The 25945-nt window shown below is 40.5% G+C and overlaps 1 protein-coding gene across 6 annotated transcripts in view; it reads left to right on the top strand.

Moving 5' to 3' along the window:
• NELL1 (neural EGFL like 1) overlaps window positions 1–25945 on the top strand; it is a 430169-nt gene that overhangs the window by 330426 nt on the left and 73798 nt on the right. For all 6 annotated transcript variants that reach the window (XM_073347842.1, XM_073347838.1, XM_073347837.1 and 3 more), the window contains one exon: window positions 4361–4456. In XM_073347842.1, coding sequence (XP_073203943.1) covers window positions 4361–4456 — 96 coding nt within the window. The remainder of the gene's footprint in view (window positions 1–4360; window positions 4457–25945) is intronic.

Raw genomic sequence — 25945 nt, 5'->3', positions numbered from 1 at the left:
AACTCAGGGGTTGTACCATATGATTGGAGAACTGCTAACATAGTTCCTATTTTTAAGAAAGGGAAAAAAAGTGATCCGGGTAATTATCGGCCTGTTAGTTGGACATCTGTAGTATGCAAGGTCTTGGAAAAAATTTTGAAGGAGAAGGTAGTTAAGGACATTGAAGTCAATGGTGAATGGGACAAAATACAACATGATTTTACAAAAGGTAGATTGTTCCAAACCAACCTGATCTCCTTCTTTGAGAAAGTAACAGATTTTTTTAGACAAAGGAAATGCAGTGGATCTAATTTACCTAGATTTTAGTAAGGCATTTGATATGGTGCCACATGGGGAATTATTAGTTAAATGGATAAGATGGGGATCAATAGGAAAATTGAAAGGTGGATAAGGAATCGGTTAAAGGGGAGACTGCAACGGGTCCTACTGAAAGGTGAACTGTCAGGCTGGAGGGAGGTTACCAGTGGAGTTCCTCAAGGATCGGTTTTGGGACCAATCTTATTTAATCTTTTTATTACTGACCTCAGCACAAAAAGTGGGAGTGTGCTAATAAAGTTTGTGGATGATACAAAGCTGTGAGGCACTGCCAATTTAGAGAAGGATAGGGATATCCTACAGGAGGATCTGGATGACCTTGTAAACTGGAGTAATAGTAATAGGATGAAATTTAATAGTGAGAAGTGTAAGGTCATGCATTTAGGGATTAATAACAAGAATTTTAGTTATAAGCTAGGGACGCATCAATTAGAAGTAACGGAGGAGGAAAAGGACCTTGGAGTATTGGTTGATCATAGGATGACTATGAGCTGCCAATGTGACATGGCTGTGAAAAAAGCTAATGCAGTCTTGGGATGCATCAGGAGAGGTATTTCCAGTAGGGATAAGGAGGTTTTAGTACCGTTATACAAGGCACTGATGAGACCTCACCTGGAATACTGTGTGAAGTTCTGGTCTCCCATGTTTAGGAAGGATGAATTCAAAATGGAACAGGTACAGAGAAGGGCTACTAAGATGATCCGAGGAATGGAAAACTTGTCTTATGAAAGGAGACTCAAAGAGCTTGGCTTGTTTAGCCTAACTAAAAGAAGGTTGAGGGGAGATATGATTGCTCTCTATAAATATATCAGAGGGATTAATACCGGAGAGGGAGAGGAATTATTGAAGCTCAGTACCAAAGTGGACACAAGAACAAATGGATATAAACTGGCCACCAGGAAGTTTAGACTAGAAATTAGACGAAGGTTTCTAACCATCAGAGGAGTGAAATTTTGGAATAGCCTTCCAAGGGAAGCAGTGGGGGCAAAAGATCTATCTGGCTTTAAGATTAAACTCGATAAGTTTATGGAGGAGATGGTATGATGGGATAACATGGTTTTGGTAATTAAATATTCATGGTAAATAGGCCCAATGGCCTGTGATGGGCTATTAGATGGGGTGAGATCCGAGTTACTTAGGAAAGAATTTTCTGTAGTATCTTGCCGATGAATCTTGCCCATATGCTCAGGGTTTAGCTGATGGCCATATTTGGGGTCGGGAAGGAATTTTCCTCCAGGGCAGATTGGAAGAGGCCCTGGAGGTTTTTCGCCTTCCTCTGTAGCATGGGGCATGGGTCACTTGCTGGAGGATTCTCTGCTCCTTGAAGTCTTTAAACTACGATTTGAGGACTTCAATAGCACAGATATAGGTGTGAGGTTTTTTTTGTAGGAGTGGAGGGTGAAATTCTGTGGCCTGCGTTGTGCAGGAGGTCATACTAGATGATCATAATGGTCCCTTCTGACCTAAATATCTATGAAAGAACAAAATGTCTCCTTGCATTCTATTTAAATTCTTCAAAGTTCATTTTTTCTCCTAGAGACAGGACAACCCACTGTAGTTTCGTCTCCATTATTTTTCTGTTCTCTTGCTTACTCCATATGCAGATTTGGCTTGCATTGTATTGGCTTGCAGTGCTTAATTTATATAACAGATAGCAAGACAAGTGAACCAACTTCCTTTGTCTAACTCAAAATCTGTTTGTCAACCCTGCCTTGATTTAGATTTTAGAACATATGTTTAGTACATATATATGTCTTCAGTATAATCAATGCAGACATTACACAATGATTATGAGGAACTGTGTGATTCTGGCTTTCATTTAAGATCTCACATGACATTCTTAATAGATAACTATTATGAAAGCAGTGTGCTAGATGCAGTGAGTTTGTCAGGCCTGATAGGACAGTTACAGAGCAGTGAATTCTTTGCCGGCTAGTACCAGTGGGCCTCTGTGTCACAGCAATGTCATCACATTTTGCTGTAAGCTCCTCAATACTGTGAGGCCTGGGTCTTTTCCCAGTGGCCAAAGCCTCAAAAATGGCAACCCTGTTCATAAACCACTTCCAGGAGGAGCATTCTTTGGTTAGCTTGAAGAATAGAAAGAAAGTTAACCAGTTTCTGTACAGATCTAGAAATAAGCTTCATTCTAAGAAACAAACATGTCATATTCACAGAATCAATTATAGCAGTAAGGAAACACAAGAGACAATCCTCCCTAATTGAGGTTGTAGTCTAACTTCCCTACATATGTGTATATCCCATTGGCTCTAATAAGTCTTATTTATATGTATTACAAGTTATGAGCAATAAAACCTCTGTCTTTTCTCCTCCTCCTCGTGTCTCTTTTATTTATTTGAATGATCTGTCACTTCAGTGAAATAGTATAATATATGCTGTTGATAGACTGTTTACTTTTAGATGGTGAAACTGACTGACAAACAACAATCTGTTTTTTTCTTTTCTATATGACACTTGCTTTTTATAACCGCTTTGCTGCAAATACTAATTATCTTCATGCCACATAGAATTTTAATGTTACTTCTGTAAGGTCCCCACTTAGCTATCACTTTCAAGCAATAAAGATTAAGATTGAGATGAAACTAGAGTAGATAAACTTCCAAATGACTAATACATGGAATATGTGTAGCAGGAAATAGCAGATATTATTGGGCAAGTGGTTCCCCCATTCCTAGAATTCCTTGCATTCTTCCATTACCATTACTATACAATATTTTAGGATTCCCCTTCCCATACATCGTCACCAAAACAGAATGCCGTGCTACAAGGTATATAGATAGAGTGACAGATCATAGCAAAAGAGATACGATTTGCTTCTCTCACCTTAAGCAGTTACAAATTACAAGATATATTTTCCTAATGTTTGGTATTTTATTCATCTTGTTATTCTTGTCAGTACTTTGCCCCCTCCCCCGCAAAAAAAAATCTAAAACACCTCATCTGTTATGTAACACTTTAAGTCTTTTCCTACTGTTTGTAACATCTCGTTGCCAACACTCCATCTGTGATTTTAGCTTGCTGATGTACTTTGTGGTTCTGTTATTAACACAGATGCTGAGTTCTGTTTAAATATTAATTTTAGCTTCCACTCGCTAGTGGGGCTTAGGCCACTGAGTGCCTCAAGAACTGCAAGTGTGTTGAAGAAGGGGCAGGAAATATGCTCTTAAGAACGTGCTTCGCACTGGGACCATTCTTGTTCTCAGTGAAGTCCTTGCCAAAGCTTTCTGCGGGAGCAGGAGCAGGCTCATTTTGACCTCTCATTGAAAAAAGTAAGAATAGTGTTAGAACAGAAGGCCTGATTCTGTTCTCTTGGTGTAACAACATTCAGTTTGGTGGAATTATTCCTTATTTACAGTGGTAGAAAAGAAGAACCAGAAGCACTGTTTATAAGAATGGGCCTGATACATTGGTTTTCTTAATCGTAATAACTGGACAGTTAAGTTTAGGGCAGGGGTTCTCAAGCTTTTTCATATTGTGAACCATATCTCAATAGAGAAGTTGTCTCATGGTCCATCTCCCTTCCTGTTTTCGACTGTAGGGCCCACTTAGCCTCCCTTTTGTGATTACATAACTTCTTTATGTCAACTGCTTAAACAGAAAAACAAGTTCAGGAGAGTGCTGTATTTTGTAGGCTTTCAGTGAAATTTATAAGCTGGAAGCAAGGAGGAGGAGCCAATACCATGTGTCTACCACCAAGGGCACCACAATTGCAAAACTCCTACTGAGTTCACTTGAGCTAAGATCAGCCCATTAAAATGTTGTGATACTCTATTTTTTCCCCTCTATCATTTGCACCAGGTGGATATTAATCTTTAATTGGAAGGGTGGTTTGCCATGAGGGCAGTTAGGTAGCCTTCCATACCAGCTACCTGGATTCCTTTCTCCTTTTGTTTGCAGATGGGTTGGATTTTAACATTTTGAATTCTGTTTTCTGTTTTACAGTATTTGGCAGACTTTCTTTGGCACCTCACAAATGTATAATAAATGTAGAAATTGTGTTTTACAGTAGCCTGCTTTTCTCTTTCAGCATTCTGTGAAGAGGGATGCAGATACGGTGGGACGTGTGTGACCCCTAACAAGTGTGCCTGCCCTTCTGGATTCACAGGGAGGCATTGTGAGAAAGGTAAAACTCTCTTGGAACCATTCTTTTGTAATAAGAAAAAGATTACTTACATGGGCAACTGTTGCTTCCCATTGTTTTAGATTCTGGATGTTGTTCTTTCTCCAGTGAGTGTGTACATTTTGATTGTTTGGTAATTGACTTTCCCTACCTGGAACACACTGTTTCATTTAACATTGGTAATATAAAAAGATCAAGGCAGTGCCTGCCACTGTTTACAGTGGAATTCCTTAGTGCTTATTAGAGATAAAGCCAGATGAACCAGAATTGCCACGCCTCTCATGTCTGGTGTCATCTGAAGGTGACCTGATTTTCTCTCTATCTGTTGCAGAAATTAGATCTAAAATTGGAATGTTTGTTTGTTTGCTTGCTTAAATTGTTATTAAATAATCCCACTGGCAATTTACCTGTTGCACTCTTGGTATTTGATTCAAACATGAAGTTACTGAGATCATCATCACTCACAGAATTGAAAATGTACGAATGTATCTAAGTGATACTGGTCAGACACTCTTCAGCGCCATCCCAAGTCTTTTTCTTTCCAGGCTATTTGGTATTTACACATTGTAAAATTTACTGCAATTCACTATCATCATCATTCCTCTCAAAAATTCATCTCAGGGAGAGACAGATTTGGAAGCATATGATGCATCTGATATCTGTGCAGATATTGACTAACTCCAAATGCCAAGAAAGGGCTAGATTGTCCCAGGCCCTTGTGCCAGTCTCTGGCTGAGGGAAGGCAGAACAGGCCTTCCACCCCTCCTTTTACATCCCATTCAAAGGCTACCAACAGTTGCAGTCTCTGCACTCAAGAGGTTGCAGGTATTGTTCCCTCCTGCTGGCTTTAGGGGTGCAAACCAAGCCAAGTGTGAGGGTGGGGCGAGAAGAAAGTATGGCTGTGCCTCTGTTGTGCTAGCCAGAACTGTCCAAATTTGCATCCTGCTGAGGGAATGAGCATGCTGGGGGGGAAAATCCCAGCAGAACCCGCAGGGGCTGTATGATTCCTCACTACCCTTCCCAGTGTGGTTTAGTGTAACTTGCACAATCTGGTCCCAAATGTTTATTATGGAAACTAAAGAACCTATCTGCAGAATAAAGATGATTGTACATGAACCTCTCTCGCTAAATAGATGTTTATTATAAGGGAAAAGAGAAGTAGAAAGAAGCAATAATCCAGAGACTGATAAGATGCGTACGTCGATTTAGATAAGTAAATGCTTTAAAATGTGTAAGAGATCATAGAATCATAGAATATCAGGGTTGGAAGGGACCTCAGGAGGTCATCTAGTCCAACCCCCTGCTCAAAGCAGGACCAATCCCCAATTAAATTATCCCAGCCAGGGCATTGTCAAGCCTGACCTTAAAAACTTCTAAGGAAGGAGATTCGACCACCTCCCTAGGTAACGCATTCCAGTGTTTCACCATCCTCTTAGTGAAAAAGTTTTTCCTAATATCCAACCTAAACCTCCCCCACTGCAACTTGAGACCATTACTCCTTGTCCTGTCCTCTTCTACCACTGAGAATAGTCTAGAACCATCCTCTCTGGAACCACTTCTCAGGTAGTTGAAAGCAGCTATCAAATCCCCCCTCATTCTTCTCTTCTGCAGACTAAACAATCCCAGTTCCCCCAGCCTCCCCTCATAAGATCATTTGGGTCAGATTCTATGCCCCATTCTGTTCTCTTTGGGCTGCTCAGATGGCACATAGGGAGCAGAGACTGGCATCATCCCCCAACCTGGGGATTTCTTCAATTCCCTGTGGGTTTAGAGGTAGCATAGATGCTCCTACACCACTCTCTCCACAGCTCGTGACTCAAGGAATAAATGAGGGTGTAGTCAGCTGTGCTCAGCTGGCAGATGGTCTCTTGGGGGCTGTTGTCAGCTGGCCCATGTTAGAGCATTCCCAGCTGCTCTGTTCTGCACCTTGGGCCAGAGTTGTTATTGGCTTTCTGACAACACTCTCCCCTGGGCCCTTTTTTCTGTGCATTCAGCAGAGACCTGGTTCATTTTGCCTGTTACTAATAAGAAAGGGATGCCAGAGGAAGATGTAAACCTGTTTGCTCAGGCAACTCAGATAATAGACTTTAGATTTTATTTTCTGTGTGTTTCAGTTATAAAGTTAACATTTGTTGACATACTTGTTTGGTACCTGTGTTGATGGAAATACAAAAAGATCAGATGACTTGCTTAAGGTTCACATGGAGTCAATGACTCTCAGTTAGCCCCTTGGGGCATGTCTACACTGCATCTCTGGGCAAACCTCCCAGCCTGGGTCCTCAAACTTGTGCTTCACACTAGTGCACTAAAAATAGCTATGTAGGTATTTGTTTTGGGCTGGAGCTCAGGCTCTGAAGCCGGGGTGGAGTGGGGAACGCGCTTGAGAGCCCAAACCCCAATGCAGGCCCCAGTGTCAGAGCAATGTCTACACAGCCATTTTTAGTGTTAGCACAAGACTTGCTAACACAAGTCTGTGGACCTGTGCTGTGAGGCTCACTCCCAGATATAGTGTAGATATGCCCTGGGCTCCTCTACTCTCTGTCCCTTTGTTTCACCAATGAATCTTAGAGTTTCCTTCTTGTAAGGGTTCTAGGGGCCTCAGTGAAAAATTTTGATTAAGGGCTATAGTCTTGAACTCTTAGATTTTACTGCTGGAGTGGTCTGTGTCCAGCACTGTTGGAACCTATACTTTTCATCACTTATACGTTCTTCTCACGTCAAATAAGAATATAAGAAAAGTCTTAACTATCTCTTGAAAAGAAAATAAGTAGATGAGAGAATGAATGGATGAACGAAATGCGGGTAGGTACAGGACAGGAAGGAGGCAGATATATAATTTCATAGGGTATCACCTTAAGAGTAAAGCGATCAAGTGGCGAAAGAGTGACAGTGGCAATACTTCCATTGTGCAGTGAAAACATGGTTATTACCCTCTTCTGAACATTTAGGGATATATTTCAGGAGAAGAAAAGGAGGACTTGTGGCACCTTAGAGACTAACAAATTTATTTGAGCATAAGCTTTCGTGAGCTACAGCTCACTTCATCAGATGCACACAGGAGAGTGGCTACCATTTTGCAGATACAATCTACACAACTGTGAGCTATGAAAGGGGAGCCCTTTGTTGTGGAGATATGTAGGATGTGCCACTGGGTTGTGGAACTAGGATCTGTTGCATAAAGCTGATCTAATCATGAGTGAAGTTTATGAATCTGGTAAGCAAACTGATTGCAGAATGAAATGGAGCTCTGCATCTGAGAAATCATTGCATATATGTAGTACTAGAGATATGTCTGATTTTCAGATGTGGCCTCCCACATTGAAGGCACAAACAAATGTGTACACATTTCAAGTCACTTACATGTCTCGCTAACTGACTCTATGAAAATCAGGATTATGTAGTAATAATTTCACCCAGAAACATGTGTGCCTGGGAAAATTACAAGCTCAAAATTGAAGGCTGCATTGAGACACTTTTACAAAACAGGCCTCCAGTGCCCACCTGCCTAAGAAACTTTGGAGAAAATAGCAGATTTGGTAAAAGGAGAATTAAAGAGAGTGGGGTTACTTCATTGAGAAGTTCTTCTCCTTCACCATAGCATTTTACAGCATGATTTTTGTGTCTCTTCTAAACAGGCTTGTATTTTTCTGCTGTGTGTGATGCTAAAAATAGTCCCCTCTGTATACTTAACATGTCGTGGTATGCTCTCCATGACTGCTATATTGTCCAAAGAGAATACAATAGTCCTACACTACTTTAAATTAAATCTTAAATGTTTCTGGTGAAATCTTCTGTCACGGTTCCTCCCCCACTCTGAACTCTAGGGTACAGATGTGGGGACCTGCATGAAAAACCTCCTAAGCTTATCTTTACCAGCTTAGGTCAAAACTTCCCCAAGGTACAAAATATTACATCCGTTATCCTTGGACTGGCCGCTACCACCACCAAACTAATACTGGTTACTGGGGAAGAGCTGTTTGGACGCGTCCTTCCCCCCAAAATACTTCCCAAAACCTTGCACCCCACTTCCTGGACAAGGTTTGGTAAAAAGCCTCACCAATTTGCATAGGTGACTACAGACCCAAACCCTTGGATCTGAAAACAATGAAAAAGCATTCAGTGTTTTACAAGAAGACTTTTAATAAAAAATAGAAGTAAATAGAAATAAAGAAATCCCCCCTGTAAAATCAGGATGGTAGATATCTTACAGGGTAATTAGATTCAAAAACATAGAGAACCCCTCTAGGCAAAACCTTAAGTTACAAAAAAGATACACAGACAGAAATAGTTATTCTATTCAGCACAGTTCTTTTCTCAGCCATTTAAAGAAATCATAATCTAACACATACCTAGCTAGATTACTTACTAAAAGTTCTAAGACTCCATTCCTGGTCTATCCCCGGCCAAGACGACTACAGACAGACACAGACCCTTTGTTTCTCTCCCTCCTCCCAGCTTTTGAAAGTATCTTGTCTCCTCATTGGTCATTTTGGTCAGGTGCCAGCGAGGTTACCTTTAGCTTCTTACCCTTTTACAGGTGAGAGGAGCTTTCCCCTGGCCAGGAGGGATTTCAAAGGGGTTTACCCTTCCCTTTATATTTATGACATCTTCTGTGGAAGCTCGTTGTAAACTGATATGCAGCTGAAGCAAAATGACATTTATCTATAATGTGTTCTGTTCGCCACACTGCGTTTGAAGATGTCCAACAACACAGCAATCCCATATATGTTGTTTGTAAGATGAGAGGGCTTTCCTCATTGGCTAAACTTGCTCTGACCCAAATTGTCTTTCACATGGAGAAAAGTGTAAAATGAACTGGCAATTAAAATCCCCATTGAAAAGCAGGTGGCTTTATTTTTTGAATGTGAATAATCTATAATTCATCAGTTTAGGCTGCCCTACTGAAGTGATGATATCAGATTCACTGGTTAAAATTGAAATGAATTGAAACAGGCGTTTAAGTCAAAAGGGCAAATGTATAATGCAGCATGATGTTAAGGAAAATTTACCATTGCTGGTTGGCGTTTGCAATCTAGATCCGAATTAAGGAAACGTTACAACCCAACTGTGGGACTACCTTTCCATGTTGCAGCTCAGGTGTTGTCATAAATATAAAGGGAAGGGTAAACCCCTTTTGAAATTCCTCCTGGCCAGGGGAAAGCTCCTCTCACCTGTAAAGGGTTAAGAAGCTAAAGGTAACCTCGCTGGCACCTGACCAAAATGACCAATGAGGAGACAAGATACTTTCAAAAGCTGGGAGGAGGGAGAGAAACAAAGGGTCTGTGTGTCTGTCTATATGCTGGTTTTCTGCCGGGGATAGACCAGGAATGGAGTCTTAGAACTTTTAGTAAGTAATCTAGCTAGGTATGTGTTAGATTATGATTTCTTTAAATGGCTGAGAAAAGAATTGTGCTGAATAGAATAACTATTTCTGTCTGTGTATCTTTTTTGTAACTTAAGGTTTTGCCTAGAGGGGTTCTCTATGTTTTTGAATCTAATTACCCTGTAAGATATCTACCATCCTGATTTTACAGCGGGGGATTTCTTTATTTCTATTTACTTCTATTTTTATTAAAAGTCGTCTTGTAAGAAAACTGAATGCTTTTTCATTGTTCTCAGATCCAAGGGTTTGGGTCTGTGGTCACCTATGCAAATTGGTGAGGCTTTTTATCCAACATTTCCCAGGAAAGGGGGGGTGCAAGTGTTGGGAGGATTGTTCATTGTTCTTAAGATCCAAGAGTCAGGGTCTGGGTCTGTAGTCACCTAGGCAAATTGGTGAGGCTTTTTACCAAACCTTGTCCAGGAAGTGGGGTGCAAGGTTTTGGGAAGCATTTTGTGGGGAAAGACGCGTCCAAACAGCTCTTCCCCAGTAACCAGTATTAGTTTGGTGGTGGTAGCGGCCAATCCAAGGACGACGGGTGGAATATTTTGTACCTTGGGGAAGTTTTGACCTAAGCTGGTAAAGATAAGCTTAGGAGGTTTTTCATGCAGGTCCCCACATCTGTACCCTAGAGTTCAGAGTGGGAGAGGAACCTTGACAGGTGTACTTGCAGATATTTGCAGACATAGGTACTGTCAGATAATTTTTTTTTCTAATGTTTAATTTTCTTGTTGGACATCCCATTGCTTATATTGCTGTAATAGAAGCATGACCCTCCGCCCCCTTTTCTATTTGGCAGTTAGTGTCTGAACTGTACCTCTATTTTGAATAGAGATCAAATTTAATGTTTTTTTTTTTTTTGGTTTGCTATCGAGGGGGTAGGCTAGATGATCCATCTGTGATCATCGTCTGAAACACTTAAAATCAGATTCTGAGACCTTTGCTCATGTTGAATCGTACCTTACTCCTTGAGTGGTCCCACTGAACTCTAGGTGAGAGAGGATGGCAGAATTTGTGCTAGATAGTGTCTTGGCATGACAAAGCATATTTGCTAGTATACCAGCATCGACTCCAGATGCCTTTTTACCTGACATTTAATGAAAAACAGATGAAATAAAATGATTGTGGATCCTACAGAAATAGCTGCTACTGTGTACTCTTTCAGTATCTCAGTGGTGGAAGGCTGAAGTACATTTTTTAAAATGGTAATTAGAAATGTAAGGGGATACCAGTCTCTTAAATCAGTGGGTATGTGCCTTCATGGGCCAGCAGAGCAGTGAATTTGGCTCCTTAAATATTTCATTCTCACTGAAGAGCAAAGACCTTTACAACAAGCAAACCAACATGAAATGCTTTAAGTATTTCGGAAGTAGGAAGGTTGCAAGAAAATCAGTGGGTCTGCTGGACCTCCAGTAAAATAAAGGAATAATTAAAGGCATAACAAAAAAGCTAAACAATTTCTTGTATCAGTCTCCACAGCAGAGGATTTTGGGAAGATACTTACCGTAGAGCTACTCTTTTCAGGAAATAAAGATCAAACACTATCGGGGAGAGGGGGTTAACAGAGGAGGTGCTGAAACAACCTGATAAATGAAAGGTTTCAGAGTAGCAGTCATATTAGTCTGTATCCGAAATAGAACAGGAGTACTAATTAGCCTCTTACTACACCTTTTCATGTTCTCTGTATGTGTGTGTACATATATCTTCTTACTATATGTTCCATTCTGTGCATCCGATGAAGTGGGCTGTAGCCCATGAAAGCTTATGCTCAAATAAATTTGTTAGTCTCTAAGGTGCCACAAGTACTCCTTTTTGATAAATGAAAGATTAACAACTCACCATGATGGATGTTAAAGATCCAAGGGCAGCTGAGCTCCTAACAAAAAAAAATGCAGTCTGTTATTACATTCAGCTATTGTACTAGAAGATTGGAGAGTAGCAAATGTTGTGCTTTTTAAAAAGGTGCTAGGAATGATCCCAGGAATTACCAGTGAACCTTACATTAGTGTGGATCAACTGATTTGAAATTATATTTAAAAATCGACTTAGAAAATGCCTAAATGATCATGATGTGAAAGGGTCTAGTTAGCATGAGAAAATCATGGCTGTCTAATTTATTAAAGTTCAGTGACTGTATCAGCAAAGTATTGGATAAGGAGAATCAGTTGGTATAATTTATTTGGACTTTCAAAAAGCCTTTGAGAAGGTCTGTCACAAAAGTGACCTTGAAGAAAGTTGCCCAAACTCCATGACCTTTAAACAAAAGATGGCATATTCACTAGTTTTACTAGTCTTTCTCTTGAGTGTACCATTTAGGAATGCCATGTGTTCAGGCTAACACTAAGTTGTACCATGCCAAATGGAGCACTTGGAGGCATTCTCTCTCAGGATGTATCCTGGGACTCCTTTGTGCACGGCCTTTCCATGCCCATTACTCCACTCCTTTGGGGGGATGCAGCTGCTGTGTTGCTGGCCAGTTATGCTCTCAGGTACATAGGAAATAAGAAGGAATTGATCCCTTTATTTCCCAGAGCATGGGGCTGCTGCACTTCTCTTTGACTCTTTTGCAGGCATGTGTCAAGGTTTGTAAAGCACCCTGTGTCCTCCTCCTTCCCCTTTCCCTCAGCTTCACAGCTGTGCAAGAGCCAAGTATAATCTGGTCATTTAGCATTTAAGAGCTAAATTGTGTCTCCCCAGTTTGGATGTGCTAACTCCGTTAGAGGGTACGCCAAGACAGGGAGCAGCCATAATGTGTCTGGAAGATTGAAAGCATGGCGGAGGGGCTGCTAGCATTCACAGACAAAACAAAGTTGTCTGTGTTTGGAAACGATAGAACCGTGCTGCTCCCTTCCAAACACTGTCATGAGCATGCCATGAGGAACTTAGGCTACACCAGTTGAACAAGTATAGCAGTGTGGAACCCCTCTCTGCACTACCCTTAGTGCTCAGAAATCAGTGGTTTTATCATAGGCACGTCTAGGTGTAGTTAGTTTATTGACCAATAAATTCTAGTCATGGAAAATATCAAAAGCATTTTTGCAAAGGAGCAGTGTGTTTAGAAAGAGACAGTTAGAAAAACAAATAGCAAAAACCCTTAACTCAAATCAAAACCCTTCATTCCTCTAAATGTTCTTACAGCACCTAGCCCAAGAAATCAGGTTGTATGCAGTAAATTTTGTTGGAGTAGAAGCCATGGGATTGACTTCCTGCTACAGGCCTTTGCTGCATGTGTTCCCTTCTCAGAGGTTCTCAGTCACTGGATCTGCTGAGTTAACCTGTTCACCCTAACCCACCACAACCCATTCCAAGGCTCCCCAGCATGGCTACTTCCTCCATAGTTCCTCTGTACAGCTCCACTGTGGGTCTTGAGCAGTCTGATATCTGATGTTCTACTTAAGTTACTAAATTAGATGTTCCTTTTCAAAGGGTGACTATATTGGTGAATGTATTTTAAGGGGCCCAATCACTACTGAACATACCAGAGAAACATACAGTGCTGCAAAGCACTTGACAAATACTATCTAACTGCAGCAAATGCATATGTAATTAGGATTTTACAAGTAAGAAATATTTGTCTATGAAGCTTTCTTGTAATGGTGTGCAAAGTGCATGAAAGGCCATTGTTATATTGCTCACTGTCTCCAGCACCATGATGAATCAAGCTGTAAGATCTGTGCATTCATTGTACTTAGGTTAAAAAAATCATGTGCATCAGGCTCAGTGGACTAATGCAAACATGGTAATAGTAATTTCTGCTTGTTGTTTAGCCAGTCCTTTATCTAGTCACAAATCTTTCTTTGAACATTGCTGCTTTTTGCCTGGGTTCTGCATGAAAAGCTGGTGTGTCAGGGAGCAGACAAGTAGCTTAGCAGCGACAAAACTCACTTGCTGAGGCTGAGAGGAGTAACACAGGGACTCTCAGGCCTGGATTCCCCCCAGGCAAGATGTCACAGGGAGGCATAGCCCTTCTCAGAGGTGAGGCAGCAATTGATAGATTGCACCAAAGAAGATGGTAAGCAGGTGGACTTTAGTGCCTCCGTGAACAGATGAAGGAGATGGATGCTTGAATGGCGACCTGACTTATCCCAGATGGTGGGATAAGTGAAATAAGAGGAAGAAGGCAAATTCTTTATATTCAATATTACACCAATGCATTTATGTAGAGGAAATATATAATCAGAAATTATGGTAATAAAAAAACAGGCAAACCCACTTCAGACTTCATAAAGTTTTTTTTATTCATAATATGAAACCATTTTTGTTGGCATGAACCTATTTGGTGCACACCTGTTCTGCTACTGTATGTGTAAGGTTCATCCTACTGCTCCTATAGTTCCAGTGGAGTCTTACTGAATAGCTACAGTATTGCAAGTATGGTGGAGTGCCAACTATGCAAAGAGTCAATAGGGTCATGTTCATTAGACATGGAAAAGACCTATGAATCCATCTCCCCACAAGTGTAGGATATAGGATCTGATTTGGATTGAGCCCGTTTAAAGTCAATGGGAATCTTTGCATTGATTTCGGTGGGCTTTGGCTCAAGCCCATAATCTCCAGAGAGAGGAAATAATGGATACTTAAGATGATACTATGCTTGATATTGGACAACTAACAAGCATAAAAGCAGTTGGGGTCTTCATTTTATCTTAGCCAGTTGCCTTGTGTTTGATATAGCTTAAATGTAACAAAAATTACTTTACCTCAAGGCAATAAGCATCAAAGATAATTGAAACTTCTTTCAGTGTTCTGATGAAAATCTGTCCAACCCTTAAGCTTTGATGGAATAGAGAGCTCCCTAAGTACAGCAATCATTTCTCCCTTTGAAAAGGAGCATCTAATTTAGCAACTTGAGCAGTCTGATATTTGGTATTCTTTACTATTTAAGCAGCGTAACATCTGACTTAGTAGATATTTCATTCTGAAAGGACTAAGTGGATCACATGTTTCAGAGTCAAACACAAACGATGGGCTTTTTATGTGAAAGAGTGAGATCTCCTTTCTTATTTGAACGTCCTGATGAGTCACTTTCTATATGCCAGCAGCCTCGTATTTTGCACTTTGGAAATGATACTCATCGATCTTTCGAATGAAGCATAAAATGAAAGCCCTAAATGCTTGTGGTCATTAAAGATCCAGTGGAACCTGGATCCAATTCCAGCTTGGGTAATTATGTTTTACCTTTCTTAGTGGTTTCAGTCAGAGAAGTTACTCACTTGCCCTTCTGAAATTGTTGTGTTTTGTGGCTGGCACAATAATGACAGCTACACTTGCATTTTAGTGGTGAGTTAGTGATCCATGCCTATTTTAATCTAATTTACAATAGTTTAAATACAGAGTAATTCCATTGAGCTCCATGTAAAATGTTTAAGATTCTTCAGAATCTAAATCACAATGATTACTAGCAGAGGTAGTTGGATCCTGAAGGGGAAATCATGAATATTTCACAAATAGTAGGAGTTTGGTTTAATTCAATCATATTTGAACCCATAAATATTCATGAAGTGTCAGAACTGATCTAGAGGATTCAATCAAACTGAGTATGTCTATGTCCACCGTGTGTGGATTCTACCCACTAATGACATGAATGACCCATTCTGAATCTCAAATTCCAGGTACCAAGGTTATATACTTTGCAAAGAATCCATACGCTGTCATGTGTTCTCTTGTGATATTTGTGGAATCTTTTCAAATACCAAATAGATTTTTAAATATGAGGACAGGTTTGATTTGTGAAGCCAAGACTGCTGGGAAAAGAATAGTAGTCATAATAGTAGATGATGATTTGTTTGGCCAGATGTAATTATCATTGTGTTTCCTGAAGAAATGCCCCGGGACACTTTTCTTTTTACTAAAAAAAAGAATGTTCCATGATTTGGGTCAGAGCCCTACAGAAATTAATTATGTTTAGGAGCTCTGCAAGACAGAACATATTCTGAAAAGCCCTCCACTCAGTGACTCCCTAGAACAGATGCCCAGTGTACCTGAAGTTGCTTCCTTAGCTATAGAGACACTTTTTGTTTTGGACTGACTAGTAGTATCTCCGCATGATATGACTTATATAGCCGCTTCTTTCTCCATTTTCCAAATCTACTACTTTTTTCCTTTAAACTATTTTGCTTCCCACTGAAACTTCCCACTCACACTTTCCACTCAAAATCTCTCAGCTGCTTTAGTTAAACGTGTGTGTGAAATAGACACATAACCCATACTTGAGAAACTCTCTTCCATTTTCTGATGTAGATTCTTGTCTGTCTGACATTTTGTTATTGAGCTCACAGGCAGTTTGTGATATTTGTGGGTTGATGGCAATAACAACTCTCTCAGTGATCCCATTAATCATTGCTAGGCTAGTGAGTCAGACACAGTGTGCATAGCTGTTCGTATGGCCTTCCATTTCAGATGAATATGTGAGTCGTGTGTCTCTTTTAGTAGATAATTTCTGGGGGGTGTTTAAATGATTTTTCTCTTCTATCTTTTCTCAGCAGGCTTCACTAGATCTATTCATCCTCAAGTCAGATGAAGGAAAATTAACAATAAAGCCAGATAGTAATATGGTATATAGCAGGCGTGGCCAAACTGCCGCTCATGAGCCACACATAGCTCTTTTGCAGTTAAAGTGCGGCTTGCAGAGCCCTCCCCCCCATTCTTCACCTACCAGACTGGGTGGGGGGTTGGCGCTCAGGGCTTCTGCCTTGCGGAGAGGTGGTAGGACCAGGGGGCTTCTGCCTTATGGGGTGGGGGGGTCTCAGGGCTTTAGCCCCATGCCCCGGCAGGTGCCGTCCCATGGAGCAGGCTGTGCACATCTTGCAGCTCTCAAACTTCTGAAGGTTATCGTATGCAGCTCGGTGCGTCAGTAAGTTTGGCCACCCCTGGTACATAGACTTTTACCTCCAGGTCACTGTGGAAATAGAACCTGATCACTAGTGACTAAAAGCTGTTACCATCTAATGATTGTTTGATCCCTTGTTTGAATGAGTAATTTGTTTTTCAGCTCCCACCATGAAGTCCAATAAATCACCAGCCCTGCCTCTTCAAAAAGACATCTGCAGCTATCGAGGCCTTATGCTGTCATATTAATATGTACAGTTAGATTGCTGCTTGTGAAATGAAATTGCTGCTTGGCTTGGCTTGAAAGCCAAGTCCACTTTTTACAACCACCAGAATAAAATGGCCCACCGTTAACATCCTTGTTAGTAGTCCCCACAGTGAATGGCCATAGGAAATAAATTGCTGTTTCCCCAGTAGAGGGGGTACCTTCAGGACAGGACTCAGAGACCCATTGACAGGGCAATGTAATGGTAGTGCTCTTTTCCCTGCTGCAGCTGTTCTAGGTTAAAACAGAAGACATTAGTCTTCAATGCATTTAATTTGACACTTTTCATGAACGCTAAATGCAAGTTAGACCAAATATATAATATAGGGTGTTCACCTTCTTAGATTTCACAGTTTACAGTCTTTTCACTCTTCATCACATTGCTAGATATTCACTGCCTCATTTAAAGGACAGAAAAGGTTTATAAGTCCAATTGAGAGATAAAAATGGGAAAGAATTATAAAAAGGGCTTTGTGTTTATCAAATCTAAAAATGACCAATTTCAGAAGCTGGCCATAGCAGCAATAACACGTTTCATAATTTGCCAGGGTACTGAGGACAATATTTTTGAACCATTGAAAAAGGGACAAACAAACCAGGAATAAATAATCCCCAATGATCTTTTTTCCTTTTAAAGTTTATGATCCCCCTGTACAAATCATATTCTAATTCCATTGAAATGTTGCACCATATCTGAACCTTAATGTAACATACAAAATATCTTACCTATGAAGAGATAAAACTTGATAGGTTTTGTGGTTTCTACGACACTTTGACAGCATTTCATTCAGAATAATAAAATCATAAAGAATGACAGAAGTATAGGATTGGAAGGGACCTCAATAGGTCGTCTAGTCCCGTCCCTTGTACTCAAGGGAGGACTATGTAATAACTAGACCATTACTGACAGGTGTTTGTCTAACCTGTTCTTAAATACCGCCAATGATGGAGATTCCACAACCTCCCTAAGCAATTTGTTTCAGTCCTTAACTACTCTGATAATTAAGAAATTTTTCATAATGTCCAATTTAAATCTGCCTTGCTACAATTTAAGCCCATTGCTCATTGTCCTATCCTCAGAGATTAATGAGAACAACTTTTCAGCTACCTCCTTGTAACAATCTTTTATGTACTTGATAACTGTTACGTTCCCCCTCAGTCTTCTCTTGTACAGACTAAACAAAACCAGTTTTTTCCATCTTTTCTCATAGGTCATGTTTTCTAGACCTTCAATCATTTTTGTTACTGTCCTTTTTTGGCAACAGTTCTATTCTTCACTCGTATTTAGCTTGTGATCCACTATAACCTCCAGATCCCTTTCCGTAGTGCTCCTTCCTAGGCAATCATTTCCTATTTTGTATGTGTGTAATTGATTTTTCTTTCCAAGTGGAGTACTTCGCATTTGTTCTTACTGAATTTCATCCTATTTACTTCAGAGCATTTCTCCAGTTTGTCCAGATCACTTTGAATTTTAATCCTATCCCCCAAAGCACTCCGAGCTTCTTACTGTCTGCAAACTTTATAACTGTACTCTCTATGCCTTATCTAAATAATTTATGTAAGCTATTGAACAGAATTGGACACAGGACCGATCCCTGCAGGAACTCATTTGATATGCCCTTCCAGTTTGACTGTGAACCCTTGATAACTACTCTCTGGAAGCGGTTTTCCAACCAGTTATGTACCCACCTTATAGTAACTCCATCTATACCTGGATGCTTTGTATAATTTACATAGCAAACTTTCAGACCAGGTCACAGGTTTGTGTAATTTCTGTTGTTCCCAAGAATTATGCTCAGGTTCTAGCTATATCAGCAGATTGTTGCAAGTTTCCAGGTTCCCCAGCATGCTATTGTTTGATTCAGAAAGTTCAAATTGACCAAAATATATTCCAAGCACCTGCTGGAATTATGAAGAATTGAATGGCTTAATTCAAAGCTCTGAAGATCTGCAATGGATAAGTTTTACTCCAGCAGTGTAATGACACTTAATAGAAATTGATTTGAAGAGTTCCAGGGATAATTAAACTACTCAGGGTGGGGGGAAATAGACATGAGCATATAGCTACAACTCTGAAATCCATTAAGTCCCAAAAAAGAGTAAATTTAAATAATGCTTGGTTGGAGGGCCTGACTAAGCTTCACAGAGGCAAAGAAATTTAGAGTTAAGACCGCAATTCCCATTTCGGTCTCCTGTCACACATTGTATAAAAACATCAGATTGCACATTATGCAAGTACGTGCACGGTTTGCAAGCTGCTCCAATACTAGGCACCATGTTACAAGTAAAATCATAGTGGTTAATTAGCTCAGAACATTTTTCATTTAGTTTAAGTCAAAAAGCGTAACATCTCTGAGTATTTTTGCAAGGTGTTTAAGTCACTTTTTTTTTTACACTAGAAAAAAGTGGGGGGAAGGCAAAAACACATGGAATTCTCTGAAATCTGACAAAGAATTAGCATAGGGGATGATTTTATATAGCACTTTGCATCCTTTATAGCTGTACAATCTGTCTTAAAAACCAACTTAGACACCATAAATAGGGACTGTAAAAACAGAATTTATTTACCAATCACACACTAACAGTATGCTAGACACTTTTAAAAATTGGATTTAAATTTTAGACTGGCTATTCATTAGTGTGTTGCTTGATTCTTTGGCGCAATACTTTGTAACCTACTTTGATCCAGAGCAAAGAACCGTTGTTGATTATACTGTACTAATTTTATAACTCCATAGGAGTGCATGGAACTTTACAGACAATTAAAGATGTTGTTTCCTCTCTAAACAGCCATTATTGTTCATGAATCTGGATGTTTATGAATCCGGAGCCTGGGCAATAGTGCGTCAATCTTAAGAAGTCTGCCATTTAAAAAAAAATCCCTTTTTTCATCCCCTGAGCCACAATATGTGTCCCTCAGTCTTGAGGCAGCTCTCCATTGGCCACTATGAGGACTGTTCCAGCTTACTCTGGCTGTCTGTGGCCCCAAATGATAGTTACAATACTTGGGCATCAGCGTAGTGCTAAACAAACACCCCAGACCAAACTGCTGTCGTCTTGTATTATCCAGTGCACAGGCTGTAGGGCAAGAAGGTGGCATAGCTCTGATCGTGGAGTAATTGGTTAAGCTGACTTTAAAGAGAAGGATCAAACAGCAGCCCAGGATTTAGTCTCAAGTTTTTACAGCCAAGGTTCTAACTCCTGACAAGAGATAGTTTAGTTTGGAAACACACTGTTATTATTGTGCTAGCAGGGACTGAGCTACAGTTAGGACAGTTTACTTATACGAGAGCCAAAATCACAGGCAGGCTTCTAAAGTTATACCCACATGGTTATTTCATACATATGAGTGTGGTTCGGTTTTGCAGCTCTGCATAAGACTTGAGTAAGACTGCAGGAGTTGACTGTATATGTTGATGTATGACTCCAGCATTTATGACATCCCTCCATTTTTTTTTTTTTAAGCACAGAACACCCTGGTTGTAATTAGCTTTCCGTTATTTTCCAAAGTGAATTTAAAAATCAGATATATTCTAACTAATTTCTGTCCAAATATCCTTTCAGGACTAAATTAGAGATAAAGCTAGGGTTGAATATTTGAACCCAGATGACAAAACAATTTTTGGTTTACAGTGAATTGTACGTTGCTATCTGTTAAGCCTGGTTTGTAATCTTTGTATAAGCTTGCTTTATTCATTGAAATTTTATAGCGATTATTGCAAAGAGCATACAATATAGGTAATTCTACTGATTTATTTTTCTTACAGTTTGGTTACAAAAATGTGACATTGGAAAGAAAAATTTCATAGATTCGTAGATTCATATAGCCAGAATCTGGTGCCTGGCTGAACTGAGACATAACGTATGCAAGGGAATGAAAAAGTGGCATAAAACCTGAATGCTACTCTGATTTATACTGGGTGACAATGGCTCCCAGGGCAGAAACAGCAGACAGAAGTAGGTGAGGCTTAAAGAAACCCTTGTCATACCCTCTTTCACCTGGCCATGCTCTCTACATTGGTGGTAGGGACGTGGCCAGGCTGGCATAGGGCCTTTTATGATGTCTTTGTGCCATTTGAAATTTTCCTGCTCTTATGCAATTCTCCAATAGCTAATTTAGCCAGCTTTACAAGCAGAACCCACTGCTAGAGTAGTGCAAAGCCATCACATGACACCCTCATTATCTGTATGATCCCCTTCTAGCGCAGTATTGTTCCCTACAGGTCATGTTAGTATGATAGTCCTTTGGTAATATTGTATATGTGGCTAAATACGTACACTGTACTGATTCAGATTGTGGAAATATATGCATTTTTTCCCCTGTAGCTAGGGATCATGCCTAAAGAGCTTGAAAAGAATAACATTTTTTAAATGATTTATTTCAAATCTGGCTTCAAGATTATCATCCACCTGTGTTTTCACATATTGTGACAGCTATGTAATATGTATAAGAATTATCAAATTAATACTATTGTGTAGATGTCTCAGGTGGACTAAACAAATCACAATCTGTGCTTTCATATTGTAATGCAGAATCCAGTATACAAGGTAACACATTCATTAACATTTTAAAATATTTGAGTAGATGTAATTATTTTTGTTGGCAGGGAGATTTAAAAGTGAGAAATTGTCTCCTGAAGTGGAGCTATCCTAATGTCCCTTGGCTATGAATATATTGTATATCTGTAACTTCATATAAAATTTTTCCATCCTGCAGTCTTCATTTAATACAACTTCATTTAAAAATTTCCATAGTTTTCTGTTTTATCCATAGCCTCTCAGTAAAATTTTATGTTTAACACAAATTTACATTACTGACCATGCATCTCAAAGGCCCTTCATTATGGAGGACATCACTCATTTTAGTCCCAAAGTTACATATGCATTTGGTATCCTCTCATTTTCATTTTTAAAATTACTTATCAGAAATAAAGACTAAGGAAAACGAGGTTGTAGAATGAGTTATTAATACTAAATAAATGGTTTTCAACTGTTTTTTCATTTGTGGACTCCTAAAAAATTTCAAGTGGAGGTGTGTACCCCTTTGGGAAAAGGAATGAATCCCAACACCATTTTCTGTTTCCTGCATGAAAAATGTTCGTGTGCCCTTCATTTTGGGTCTTTGTCAGATGCTGTGTCCTACATTTGGTCCTTGACAGACTGAGAGGTATGTTGCTGAAGATAGTTCACAACTAAACTCCAAGTTTTGGTAGTTAAAAATATAGGAAAGCCAAAGGTAAAAATACCCCTAACTAAATCTTAGGTGCTGTGTGTGTGGTGTGTGTGTGGGGGGGGGGGGGGATGTGCTCTAGGGGACGCTACTGCTACCTGGGTGGGGGTGGCCCAGGGCTCCACCACCGCGGCTGCTACTGGGGGCAGAGGAGCGGCCCGGGGCTCCACCGTTGCTGCTGCTGCTCCTCCTCCCGGACCCAGTTGCAGCGGAGCTGCTCGGGCGGCCCTAGGTCAGCCATTGCAGCTGTGGAAGTCACAGAAATCCCAGAAAGTCACAGAATCCGTTACTCCCGTGACCTCCAAGAAAGACTCGTAACCTTATCCATGCAGGTGCTGGGTGAATGTACCATGTACATTTCTGGAAGCTCATATACAGGATTCCTATTGTTTCAGGCTTCAGACCCTCCTGAATTTCATTCATGGTGAATTTTGTAGTGATCACTTGTATCCGCTAGGGGTTAGGATAAGACTTGCCCATACATTTCCCGTTGCGACCTGCTTGGATCAGGATTTGTATCTAGGGCTCCAGAGATGGAAAGCAGAGGATTTTTAAGCAGCTGGCTGACAAACTGGTGATAGCCATTTGGTGCATGAATATAGCATTTTTCAAAAACTTTCTGTTCAACTTTCTGCTTTTGGCATTACTCATGGACCTGTATAAACATACATATTTTCAGTTTTGTGATAGGTAAATTTCTTCATTGGAGAGAAGTTCTCTGAAGATTAATATGAGACATAGGTGCATAATAGTAGACTGGGGAAAATAAAATACATGATTTGAAACATACTCCTTGTGGTGAGAGGCTGATAGTTTGTTCATTGTTTTGGAGAGGGGTACAGGCTGAGGAATAGGGTGCAACATAACATGTGAAGTGCTGTACTGGATCAGACCAGTGGTCCATTTAATCTAGTGTCCCATCTCTAGTATTGACCAGAGATGCTACGTAGGCAGTTATGGATTAATCTGCGCACAGGGGAAGTTTCTTCCTAAGGCCCATTAATAAAGGTTGGCTTACGCTCTCAAGCCTGATGGTTTGCAGCCTTACCGACTCTTATTAGGTTTTATTTTAATCCTTGCTATTGCAACTCTGAATGCTCTCATTATTCACATAAAAGTCCAACTCTTTATTTATTTATTTTAATCCTGCTAAGCTCTTGACCTCAATGTTGTTTTGTGGCAACAGAGGTTAGAGCCCTTGCTTTTTTTCAAAGCAGCATGGAAATTAGGGAATAATGAAAGAAAATGTGAATTTCTCCAGCAAGACTGTTTAAAAGACGTAAGAACTTGTCAAAAGTGGCAGTAAGGGTCACTGCTGAAAGAAATTGGTTGAAATCTTATTGTTTCCTTTAACCAGTGTGGCAACTACTCCTCAAAAATCTTTTACCCGTGTCTGACACAGAGGAAATGCAAAATGTAGACCTGTCATACCAAAGGCTGTGAGTCTTTCATGGAGGTGGTGGAAGTCATGGATTCTGTGGCTTTCCACAACCTCTGTGACTTCTGCAGCGGGTGGTGCGGCTGAATTCAGGGCCACCTAAGCAGCTGGACCCAGCACCCAATGGCCAGCCGCTACTGGAGCGAACCAGGGTCACCTGCTCCAGCTGTTCCCAGAGCTAGCTGCACTGGCTGCTGCTCCTGAGGCTTGGGGCCAGCTGGCTCCGGGGACCATCTGAGCAGCAGCCAATGCAGCTAGTCCCGTGGACCACCTGAGCAGCGGTCCAGGGGGGTCGCCAGGGAGACAGCTTCACCGGCCACTGCTCGGGTGGCTCCAGGCACCTGGCTCTGGTGACTGCTGGAACAACAGCTGGTATGGCTGGCTCTCGGGAGCGGTCCAGGGGGTCCCCTGGGGGACTGCCCGAACAGCAACAGTCCTGGGGTGGCTGGAGCAGCAGCCTGGGGTGCCTGGCAGCCGTCCGGAGAGTGATCCCTAGGAGCAGCAGCCGGGGGGGCAGTCAACCCTTAGCACTGGAGCAGGGACTTCCCGCAGCAGGGCCCCAGAAGTAGCGATTTAGTCGGGGTATTTTTGGTAAAAGTCATGGACAGGTCACAGGCCATGAATTTTATTTATTGTCCGTGACTTGTCCATGACTTTTACCAAAAAGACTCAATCTTAGCCTTAGTCATACTCAATGTGTGATATCTCTTGTGATATCTCTTTTATTGATGTTGGTGGAACAGGATTGAGAGTTGAATAATATAGTAAAATAAAGCAACTCTGATGTGAGCAACTTGGAGACTATACTTGCCCTTGCTTTTCTGCTGCCTTCTGCTTTTCTCCATTGGCGTCAAATGAAGAACAGTCACACAACCAAAATGAGCCTTCGTCGTTTGCCTTTCTGACAGGAAGGTCTCTTAATTTGTACTCCTAAATCTGCTCACTGCAAATTGGTTGTGAATATAAGGTTATACAAGGCACACCTTGAAGCAGAACACCTCATGTCTCATGGCACTCAACGTCTCTAGGAAGCTGTGTTCTACCTGCCGCTTCAAAATCTGAGAGTTGCTTTGTATTCTTTTTGCTGTGAGGGGAGGACAAAAATTGCTAGTAAAGTCGGAATGTGGCTCTTCACAGTATTGAAGAGAACATAATCTTCTGCCTGGTTTACCCTTATGCAAGCTGTTGTCATGGTGTGAAAAGAATGACTTGTCCAGTGCAGGCAAAGGAGAGAGTCTTTTTCCTGGTTTAGAAAAGAGGATCGAATTTGTCAGCATGTAGCTAATAACAAAAGCCAGTTTGGTAGGTTTTAATACTTTATGATTGAGAAGTTTCTACTCTCACAGTATCTGCATGGGTCTGGATTAAAACTGCCATGAATGATGACTCTCATTGATCTGTACCTCCTTTGTTTTTTGGGGGGGTTGGGGTGTGTGTGTGTGTGTATTTCTTGGTTAGCTGGGACATTCAAGCTGTTACTGGTTCTCTTTATCATTTCCTATGACCTGTACTGTACTTAATTTTGTAGCTGAAAAGAGTAATCTTTTTGGCATTTGTTCTCACCTTAAAGAATGAAGGGTTACTAATTAGGTTTGGTCTACCATGTATTTTGTGTCTCTGTGCTCCTTAAAATTCAGTAAGCATTCCATCTCTGGAATGGCGGGAGAGGCAGCTTTGTAAACGCAGCTTCTGGTGCTCTGTGTCTAAAAGAAATTATGGTTCTTTCGGATTCGAGGTACATATTCTTGGTCTTGCATAGCTCTCCTGCTGCTCAAACTCACTGGGAAACAAATGCATTTCTCCTATAAGAAAATAAAACCCAGAGTTAGTCTTCTCAAAGCTTGTTTTGATCCTAGGCTGAAAACAAGATTGTCTGTTTTCCTGCCCATGTCAGCTGTTGATCTTTCTTCACATGGTCTGAGAGCATGTTATGGAGAATAGATGAATGAGGACAGTGATGTCAAGGAGATTTGTTATGACCAAAATCTTTAATATAAGACTTGAGTGCTGCTAACCTTCAGATAAATCCACTTCCTTGATAAGTAGCTTTATACATGAATTTGTTTCTTCTCAGGGAGCACAGTCCTGTATATGGCTAGAGAGTTATTATATTATAGTATCTTAGAATTATAGGACTGGAAGGGACCTCAAGAGGTCATCTAGTCTAGTTCCCTGCACTCATGGCAGGACTAAGTATTATCTAATATTATCATGAATTAGCTATTTTTAGGAAGACAACATCTAAGCTAAATCACACATTTAAACCTGACTTTTGTTCAAGATGTTGTCCACAGTGGACATCATTAAATAGTAAACATTTACTAACATTTGCTACACAACAACAGATCAGG

This window comes from Lepidochelys kempii, chromosome 6 (assembly GCF_965140265.1).
Source record: "Lepidochelys kempii isolate rLepKem1 chromosome 6, rLepKem1.hap2, whole genome shotgun sequence".
In the NCBI taxonomy this organism is placed as follows: domain Eukaryota; kingdom Metazoa; phylum Chordata; order Testudines; family Cheloniidae; genus Lepidochelys; species Lepidochelys kempii.
Note: the sequence above shows the minus strand (reverse complement) of the source record. Positions and strands in the feature narration are given on the sequence as shown.